Source organism: Juglans regia, chromosome 1 (genome assembly GCF_001411555.2).
Source record: "Juglans regia cultivar Chandler chromosome 1, Walnut 2.0, whole genome shotgun sequence".
Taxonomy (NCBI): Eukaryota; Viridiplantae; Streptophyta; class Magnoliopsida; order Fagales; family Juglandaceae; genus Juglans; species Juglans regia.
In genome coordinates, this window is record NC_049901.1 from 44,328,977 (window position 1) to 44,339,301 (window position 10,325).

Here is a 10,325-nt window from a genome sequence, read left to right on the forward strand (position 1 = left end):
TTAGTGGGTTTATTTTATGATTTTTTAATTTTGTAAAAATTATATTTTGAAGTGCTTTCTTATTATTAATTATTGTTATTCGTTTAAAATTTCTTTATTCTAAATTAATTACTGTGAGATTTAATTATTTTAATTTCACTTTACCATTACGTTTAAATTATTTTATTTAACTTGTGGTTTTGAAATCTTTTCCGTTGGATCATTTTTGTGACCCAAGATATGAGGATTGGACTTTATTTCTTTTCCTACATTTTCTCTTTCCTCGTTTTTTTTTCTTCCTTTTTCTTTTTCATCTTTCTTTTCTTTCTTTTTCTTTCTTCCCCTGCACTCCCGCGTGACCCAGCCCCCTCCCTCTCTCTCGTGCGTCTTTTTCGTCCGCCCAGCCCACCACCACCGCGCAGCCATGACCTGCACCGCCCAGCCCAGCCGCTCCCCCACCCGCCAGCGACCTCACCCCACCAACATCAGCTCCATTCGCGCTACCGTTAGTCACCACCAGCCCTTCAAGCCGTGGCGTCATCTTCGCTCCAGCGCCGCCATCGCACCACCATTGGCCACCATTTCTTCACCACTTCATCCTCGACCTCTTGGCAACCCAATGGACCCCCACCTCCGATCCGTCATTGGTGAAGCACAACCAACCTCATTTCCGTTTTGGGCTTTTTGGTCTTCAACTGCCTATTGCGCCGCCACCCACGGCCAACCACCACCACCACTAGCTTCACCGACATCCCTAGGCTCTACCCTATCATTCTTGGGTCTTCGTTTGCACCCGTTCAAAAGTGGATTTTTGAGACCCACGGCCACAGTGCATTTGGCACTGTTCCGTAGCTGCATTGTCACTTCTTGCACTTCCGTGATCCTCCGAAAATTGCTATATAGCGTTGTAAGTATTTTCCAAAGAAACTCTTGTGATTTAAATGTATTTTTGCACTAACTCATTACACTATATTGAATTATTGATTGGTTTTGCCGAACTGAGTCCAAGGAGTACGGGGGTCGGATGGATTAGTGAAGGAAGTTGTTTGTGTGATTGGATTGTGTAGACATTTGTTGGTTGTTGGATATTGTTGTCGGGTCATGTTCATTGCATTTGCACGCATGTTCATGTTGTAACTAAAAACTGGGTTTTCACATGATTGCATGCATGTTCACGTGTTTATTTGAAAACTGGATTTTCATGTGAGAAATGATTTTGGGTATGTTTGAAATGTTTGGATTGACTAGTTTGAGAAAAAGGGAAAGAGACTGTAGGGATGGTGGTATGCAGGGATGATGGTAGAGTCCCGCCTGCGATTCTTGCCTACTGTGCACGCGGTAGGGATGGTGGTAAGCAGGGATGGTGGTTGTGTCCCACCTGTGATTCCCGCCTATGGTGCATGCGGTAGGGATGGTGGTAAGCAGGGATGGTGGTATAGTCCCGCCTGTGATTCCCGCCTACAGTGCTGTGATATGTATTCATTGTGTGGAAAGGAACTGTAGGGATGGTGGTAGAGTCCGGCCTGCGATTCCCGCCAACGGTGCACGCGGTATGGATGGTGGTAAACAGGGATGGTGGTTGTGTCCCGCCTGTGATTCCTGCCTACGGTGCATGCGGTAGGGATGGTGGTAAGTAGGGATGGTGGTAAGTAGGGATGGTGGTAGAGTCCCGCCTGTGATTCCCGCCTACAGTGTCCAATAAATTGTTGAATTTTATGTAAATCATTTTCTGGGAAAATGTTGGATTACATGCTTTGGCTAAAAATGGGATTTTTAGCGTGTGTTGGAAAAGTACTCGTTTTCAGAAAAAATGAGGTTTTGGGATTTGTTAGTTGGTTGCTTTAATGCGTTTTTATCTCGAGGGTTGTTTAGATTATTACTTACCTGCGGTACCGTTTTATGGTATCGCAGATTTTGATGCAGATGAGGATGACGAGCCTTAGGCTTTGGCTTCATTGGAAGAGTGATCTGGGATTGCTCTCGTGTATCGAGAATTATTATCCTACTTTTTATGTATTTATCTTTTGTAATATTTTGGGATGACTGTATAACTTTTTAAATGTAAATTATTTTGGATACTCGTATTTAAATTTCTGGTACTTAGTTGACTTATTATATTATCCGCTGCGACTTTTGTTGTGCACTTTGCATGTTGCACACACTTGGGCACATTTCGTCGGGATGCGTGACCCAGGTTGTCATCATCCCGACGTCACGATTCTCGCGTCCCTATAAGTGGGAGTCGGGGCGTCACACCACAACTTGGATTAATCTTGGCGCTATATATATATATTCCACAAGTTAGATACTAGAATTGAAAGTGCTGGCCATTCAAGGTGGCCCTCCAGCTTGTTTTGTCCAATTTTGGAAAGGATGAGTAGTGGAGATAGATCACCAATTTATTAGTCTTAAGTCTATTATATATAAAGAACAATATTTCGCCTAGTAGTCTTTCAACGTCTAGCAAATTAGGGCTATATATATATATATATTAATTTTGATAATTAACCTCCCAATTGACTCTGACATTATTATTGCTTCATTCTCGATTGAAAGATAGCTAGCTTAGGCTAACAAACTGGCCAAAGGTTGGCTACTGTTGTCTGCTAGCTGTCATTTATATGATTTTTAGGGCTGGTCATTCGGGTTCCTACTCGGGAACTTGGGTATATCCAAACTGGCTGGAACCCAAACTGGGTTAGCTTGGGTTAGAGCCGGTAGGAATCTGGATTTTTTAAAACCCGAATGAATCCAGATTTTTTAAAACCCGGATTTCGGGTTGAACCTGAGTCCCAGTTGAAAAATCTTAAAAGGACTGCTAGAACAACTTACAGGGGATGGAAGGCCAGAATCGTCTGAGTGCAAAAGGTTGAATGACAAGGGTCTATGTAACGCCCCGTTCCTGGAGGTCCAGAGAGTTAGCTCTTAATACTTAAAATTAATTTAAATAACACAACTATAAAATCTAGAAAATCTCATAAAATATTAATCCACTTAATCAAACAAAAAATCTAATTCCTTCATGGCGACAATAAAGAAATCCCCAATAACATAAATTAGAAATTCTCCAAAAACTCGAAAACATCCTCAACTCATCAAATCAAATACCTGAAAAATAAATTATTTTACTAACTACGACTCTCAAATAAGCATTTGTACCCTCAGGCACTTATTCCACTATGATCATCATACCTTGCTAAACTTTCTACTCTTGTTCTCTAGCTGAACCATCAAAATTGTTTGAAAAATATATGGAGATAAGATGTGAGTTATCAACAACTCAGTAAGCAGAGAACATATACCAGTGTATAAACATGAGCATTTACAAAAATTAGAATGCAGAATAAAATATTTTCATTTTCAGAGTGCGGAAGCAGAACATGTTATCAAAATATCAGAGTGAAGGTTTAGAAATAATTTCATTCAAAATATTCTTTGGCATAGCATAAATGATGATGATCATCATCAGAACATCATATTAGAATAGAGGCCATGTACAACCCCCGTGGTAGGGTTGTGCATCTGCGGATAGCCAAGCAGAACATAAAACACTCTGTCACCAAGGTGTGCACTCAAAACAGAGACCACTACTCTAACCTGTGGCAGGGCCGTATCCACTATTATTACTCGTGGTTGGGCCGTATCCACTATTGTAACCCGTGGTTGGGCCGTATGCCACTATTATCACCCGTGGCAGGGCCGTAACTGAACAGGCGGAAACAGAATCAAATTCAGAATCAGAGAGTCATGCCAAAGGTTTTCAGAAATCACGTCTTTTCCAAACAGAGTACTGAACAAAATCTTCAGAACAAAACAAAATCGTATCACAACATAATTTATGCACAAAATTTCATATTCGCTCTCTTTTTCAAAGTTCAGAAATAGAATGTCAAAAATAGGCTCATGTCTACATCAGTCATGACAGAAAATACTTTCTTCTTAAACAAAATCTCATGAGTAATGCAGAACAAATAACTGAGGTAGTTCAAATTTCTTTTCATAACTAAACATGCATATTTTCCAAAAAGGACCTCAGTTCATTTTATTTAATGCAAAGTCTAGCATAGGAACCCCGCTTACCTGAACTTCTTAGCTTTTCAGAATTTTCCTCAAAATGTCGACAAATAACAATCGTCACCTATTAAATAATCAAGTAATTCCCGTAAATTTTCAATCAATCACGTATTTCGGTATCTAAGCTTAGGCTTATAAAATAACCTATTTTAATTCCTCAAAACCTAAAACCCTCAAAAGCCCAAAATATAACATCCATTTCTAAAATTGGCAATGTCAATTTAATAACTTCGACTAAAAACATTTAAAAGTCTAACTTATTTACTATTGAAGTGTAATTATAAAATCTAATACTAGATAATATAATTATACCAAAATATTTTAAATTATACAGCAACCATATAATAAACTAAGTCATAGTAAAAATACAACATTATCGATTATTCTTTTGAAAGAAATAACAAATTTAAAGTACTTTAAGAAACATTTTTGACTAACAATAATATAAGAAATATCTTTAATAAAATAATAAAAAAAAAAAAACCCTTCGTAAAAGACAACCCAACCGAAAAAAAATAAAAACACAAACCACCTAGTGATTTGGCTTGTAACTAAAGGGTAAAAATGTAATACCCTAGATCTAATCTTCCCTAACCTTACGTAAGCGCAAAACACCTCAAAAAGCAGGGCAACAAGTTACTGGAACCACAAATACATGCGACGGAAGCTCACTAAAACCGGAAATAGTTTTCAAGTGTGAAAAGAAAGAGGCAGCGACGAGGCTCACCGAGGAAGGAGGCTACACCAGAGATCCGATCGGAGCTGAGTGGCTTCGGTGGATATGCTAGCAGTTGGGTGGCATGCTGATGATGAATGCACGGCTGAACAAGGTTGACGAAGAGTATTTAGCCAGCGGTTTGAGGTTGGCTGGGTGGTTTCGGTAGCGTGATAAGCAGAGCTAAGTAATGACAGAGAGAGAGCAACCGTGAGGGAGAGAGGGAGTAAACTGAGAGATAGGGAGAGGGGGTTTACGTATCATGCAGCGTGTCGGCGGTGAAAGGTGGTCCTGGTGACAACTGGACGACTTCCGACTGTGGAGACTTATTCCTTGGCGTACACTACTGCTGCTGGCGGTGGCGTCGTGGCTCTCCCGAGATGTGGAGGTGGCGACTCAAGTTGTGGCTTCCTCTGTTTCGGAAAACAAAAACAGGGGTCATTCGGCATTGGTGAAGCTGCGTTCCTGCGTTGAATGGCTGAGGGGTATGGTCAACGGGCGGGGCTAGAGGCTTGTGGTGGCATTGCCGTGCGAGTGGGTGGGGACCGGACTGGGCTGTTTGCAAGGAGGAGTTGCTGCGTGTGGAGCAGTATGGACGATGGAGGGCTGGCTTGCGATTCAAAGTGGTCTGGCGGCTTGTGTTTGGGCAGTAGTTTTACTAGCATGGAATAACATGTGTCTATATATATAATGCGAAAACCCTAGAGATAAAAGAGACGTGTGTGAGAATGGAAGGGTAAGCCGTGAGTGTGCATGCATGCTGTGGGCGACGGAAATAAGCTGTGTGAAAAATAATATAGACGGAAAGAGAAAGAAAAAAAAATAAAACATGCGGGGAGAATAAAAAAAAAATCACTACTCATGTCGGTAATATAAAAACCTAAAATATCAAGTTCAAAATAAATAAATAAATAAAAATCCAAAGTCCAACTATACCAATTATGGGTCCAGGTGTTACAGTCCAGGCGCGCGATGGTCAAATAGAGAAAGAACCCAACCCACGAAAAGAACTTTCCTTATTTTTTCACCTAGAGAGAGAGAACGGTTTTTCCCATTCTTTCTTTTGGCAATATTTGTTTGTGGAGGGTTTTCGGATGGGAATGAGGAGACGTTGATTTTTTGGTTATTTTCTTTTCAACTTTAATTTTTCATTAATTCCCGTAACATACACTAAGATGACTAATTCCCGTAACATACACTAAGATGACCCCACCTATTTTGCCAAGGACCTCCATCATAAACACTCCAGAGAGTCAAAAGCCCCCAAAGGAAGGTAACGATAGAAGCGAATAAAAAAGAAACCTAGGTACCGAGTTTAGAACCCGGTACTTAGACCAGATGTACCTGGGTTTTGCAACTCGAGTTCTGGTCCGAAATAAATCCGAGTCGAAACCTAGAATCCTGTTTGCCGAATTCCGAACTGGGCCGAAAGAAACTTGCCTCGAATGAACAATCCTAATGATTTCTAATAATTGGCTTATTGAATTGAATGGTTTCATTTATATAGCTTATCTCCATGGCAATATTATTATAACATTTGATAATTGGCTTCTAGTTGCACTATTCTCCAGCTTTTGCAGGCCCATTTTCAAAAATCTGAGTTGTCGAAACTTAACCAAAAGCTGGTATGCAAAACACGACGTTAACACCAACCATTCAAGGCGGCCCTCCAGCTTGTTTTGTCCAATTTTAGAAAGATGCTAGTGGAGATAGATCACCAATTTATTAGTCTAAAGTTTATTATATTTATATATAAATATATATATATATAAATATATATATAAAGAACAGATTTTGGCTGGAAGCTTGCTAGCTGATATATGATTATTAATTTTGATAATTAACCTCCCAATTGACACTGTCATTAATGCTTCATTCTCAATTGAAAGAAAGCTAGGCTACAAACTGGTCGGAGGTTGGCTACTGTTGTCTGCTGTCATTTATATTATTTCAATAATAATTGGCTTATTGAATTGAATGGTTTCATTTATATAGCTTATCGCCATGACAATATTATTATTATAACATTTCATTCCAACGTACAAGTGTACTAGCTAGAGATATTGGCCGGGCACTTAATTAATTTGTAGCTGATAATTGTTTAGCTAGATAGCTAAGTTAGACTAATTGGTTTGGAATTTTGATCAAAGTTTTCGAATTTCGTATTGTACCGGCCAATACAAAATATTTCATTTTCGTGGCGTAGCTAGTATCGATAAGGGTATAGTTTTGTACCGATCATAATTTTAGCTGTTTCGGTCCATACTGACCTTTATTTCGGCCTTTATTTTTTTCTTTTATTTTTATTTTATTTTATTTCTTCAAAGAATAATCTCATTTCTTGACCCTCCAATTCAGACTAGACTATTTATAATTTATATATCTATATATCTATATATAATTTATTCATACATGGACTACTATTTTAGAATATAATTTATATATATTTATATATATAATCTAATCATATATAGATTATTTCAAAACAGTAACGGTATCGAAACATCTCGACCGAAATGGTCACGGGGTATTCAAAACATTGATTTTGATACCTCAAAGCCCTTTTTTGTAACCATGGTATTACTTCCTCCACTTTTTAATAAATAGTCCTTTTTTAATACCTCAAAGTCATTTTTTGTAACCGCCATATATTTACTTCCTCCACTACTTTTAGATGATAGGTTCATAAGTGAAATATAATAAATAATTTTTAATAATTTAATGTCACATCAAAGAATGATGAATAACATTTTACCCGAAAATATTAACAATGATAGACTGCATGAAACAATCAACTATTAATACTATTAAACAAAATTCTCAAACATCTGAATAAATATTTAGAATATTTCTTCTTCTTCTTCTTATTATTATTATTGACAAAGGCAATGGGATACAACCAATGGCAAAGTATTGTGGAATAGATTACATGAAAGGTAGTGATAGGGCTATGACACATTTACTACTTATATTATATTTGAAATTTTTTATTTTTTTTATCATTTTCTTTTAAGTATTTTTTTAATAATCTTAATCATTAAAAAAAATTAAAAATTTTATTAATAATCATTTTTTTAATCATTAAGTAAAATAAAAAATTAAAAAAATAAAATAAAATTACAAAAATAATAGTAAACGAGCAGTAGAAAGGTATAATATTATTATACTTACATTAAAGGGCGGGGACTCTACAAAATCTTATTTCTGCTAGTTGCCGACTGCATGCATTACTTTAAAGGGATGCATGGACATGATCATGAGGAACGGGGTATAAGGTGGTGTTTTAACCACCACAGGACAAAAGTTTACTACGTAGATTTGACTGCTACGTTAATTTTATTTAAGCTCGATCAAGGATTAATATTACTCATTTAGTTTTGAGAAGCATTCTGTTTAAGCTGGTTGATCTGTTGCCCCCGCTCATGCTGGCCCCGCTGCTGCAGGTGCCCCCGCTGCTGCAGGTGCCCCCGTGCAACCCGGAGGGTTCTGAGTGCCAGAAATTGTGGGATTGACATTCTCACATATTGTTTTAGACTCTCCAGACCCTGTGAATTTAAGGTCGATGTCCTGAAGATTCACTTTCTCGCACGGTACGCTCTTGCTACAAGCTAGCTTGACAGCCTCTACATTACTAGTACTGCCTCGAATGTTCTTGAAGCTAACGTCGCTGATCTTGATCGTAGAGGGAGCCTAGAACCAGGAAGATCGACCCAAGAAAAAAAAAAAGATCTTTAGTTTTTACTTGCACATTGAAGTTGATTGAAGCTGACAACATAAAATTCCACGTGATATTCTTACCTGAGCTTTGCACTGACCGTGTGGGCAGTATCCTTGATCTATGAGGATAGGATTATCCACATTAGTCATGGTAATATCCTCGAAATGCATACCGCTTGCAGAACCAGCACTAGGGCTACCAGGCCATGTCTTGATCCTCACGCCATTTTGGGCATTGGTAATGGTGCAACCGGTGACTGTGATTCCACTTACAGGTTCCTCGTTCTTGTATCTTCCAAGGCTTCCAATGCTGATACCATGGCCAGGTCCGCATGCTACTTTTGTGATAGTAATGTCTTGGCTTCCATCACCAAGGGAGATACAATCATCACCAGTTCCAATCTTAATATCGGTAATTGTAATCCCAGATGAACGTCCAATGTGGATTCCATCTGTGTTGGGGCTGTCTGCAGGTGCAGTGATGGTTAGTTTTTCCATCTGCAAGCCATTGCAGCCCAACAAGATTATGTGGAAATATTTGCTGTTTAGTGATGTTATGCCCGTGACTACTGCATTTGTGACGAAGCTGAACTTCAAATTCTGCATACGTTCATTTTGAAACATTGAGAACCACATATTAATAAATAATTATAAGTGATTAGTGTCATATATATATATATATATAGAGTGGTGGAAAATCTATTGCATGCCGATCAATTCTTACAGCGGCAAGTACTCCGCATGAGTTGAGGTCATTCACACAGGTATTTGATTTCCAAGCAGTTTGTCCTTGCCCATCGAAAGTTCCACCCCCAGACAGAGTGAACCCATCAACATGAAGGAACTGGATCCAGAAATCCTGGAATTTACTGGGGTCTGCTGGAGCCTGGATGGTGCCCTGATTCTGGAATTCAATAGGGCCCTTGCAAGGTCCGTCTAAACTCACTGGACCTAATTGGAATGTCCCTTTTGGAACCACAACTTGGTTTTTTCCTGCTGCTGCGCATGCGTCTTTCCAAGCACTGGTCAAAGCCTGATGATTACAGAAACCGAAAACGGAAAAAAGAGTAAATTAAGCCTTAATTCTTCTTTTTATAAGATCATAAGTGGTACTACTGATGAAGATCAATATTTATGATAAGTATAGCATCTAAACATTTATGCAGATCAACAAAATGAGCATCATCTTAAATGGAATTGCAGTAGTAATGCATGCATATTGCATCATATATATATATATAATATATTATATATGTATGTATATGTGTATATACCGCGGTCATATCTGCACCAGGCTTTGCTCCATGTGTCGTCACATCAAAAACTGCGGCTTGGGCATGATTAATGGCATTAAATGCCACCAGAAACACCAAGGACATCAACGCGAGCTTTAAATTCACTGCCATCTTGATGTTTTATCTATCTGTCTAGCGCTACTCAGCTTTCTTTGTCTGATCTAAATGTGTTTGCAACAATGATCGATGAAAAGATCCTTTGGTTTACCCAGCTATTTATACTGCATGGGTCTTGAATCAAAACCGTACGTCCAAACTTGTTGAAACTGTCAATCGATCGTTTCCTAATCTTATGCAACACCTTTAATAAGTTTTATGGTATTTAGTTTATTCAACTAATTCAATGACTTCTCTATTGATCTTAGCTTGGCTTCGTCCTTGAAGCTCTCACTCAACTGGCATTTGTCCCGTGATTTTCTCTTAGATCTACTATTTCTAATATGCCCAATCGCTAGCTAGCTAGGGAGATTAATTTGTTAGTAGCCTGCATGGCAAACAATTAAATTAGTATCCTAATTTTGTGATATCCTGTATTTACGTGTATT

General features: G+C 38.4%; 1 protein-coding gene across 1 annotated transcript; it reads right to left on the reverse strand.

Annotated features, from left to right (window-relative positions):
* Positions 1–7,603: 7,603 nt before the first annotated feature.
* Positions 7,604–9,973, reverse strand: LOC109018756 (exopolygalacturonase-like). Its single transcript, XM_035683036.1, has 4 exons — positions 9,760–9,973; positions 9,210–9,518; positions 8,567–9,085; positions 7,604–8,458 (listed from the first exon to the last, which is right to left on the reverse strand). Exons 1-4 carry the CDS (start codon positions 9,889–9,891, stop codon positions 8,189–8,191), a joined length of 1,230 nt encoding a protein of 409 aa, XP_035538929.1. The 5' UTR covers positions 9,892–9,973; the 3' UTR covers positions 7,604–8,188.
* Positions 9,974–10,325: the final 352 nt, after the last annotated feature.

Excerpts from the sequence above, each read along its gene's own strand:
- LOC109018756 (XM_035683036.1), bottom strand. The coding sequence starts at position 9,891 with ATGGCAGTGAATTTAAAGCTCGCGTTGATGTCCTTGGTGTTTCTGGTG. Across the intron at positions 9,519-9,759 it reads CTGGTGCAGATATGACCGCG|GCTTTGACCAGTGCTTGGAA; the intron begins GTATATACACAT and ends TGTAATCATCAG. Across the intron at positions 9,086-9,209 it reads CATGCGGAGTACTTGCCGCT|AATTTGAAGTTCAGCTTCGT; the intron begins GTAAGAATTGAT and ends GAACGTATGCAG.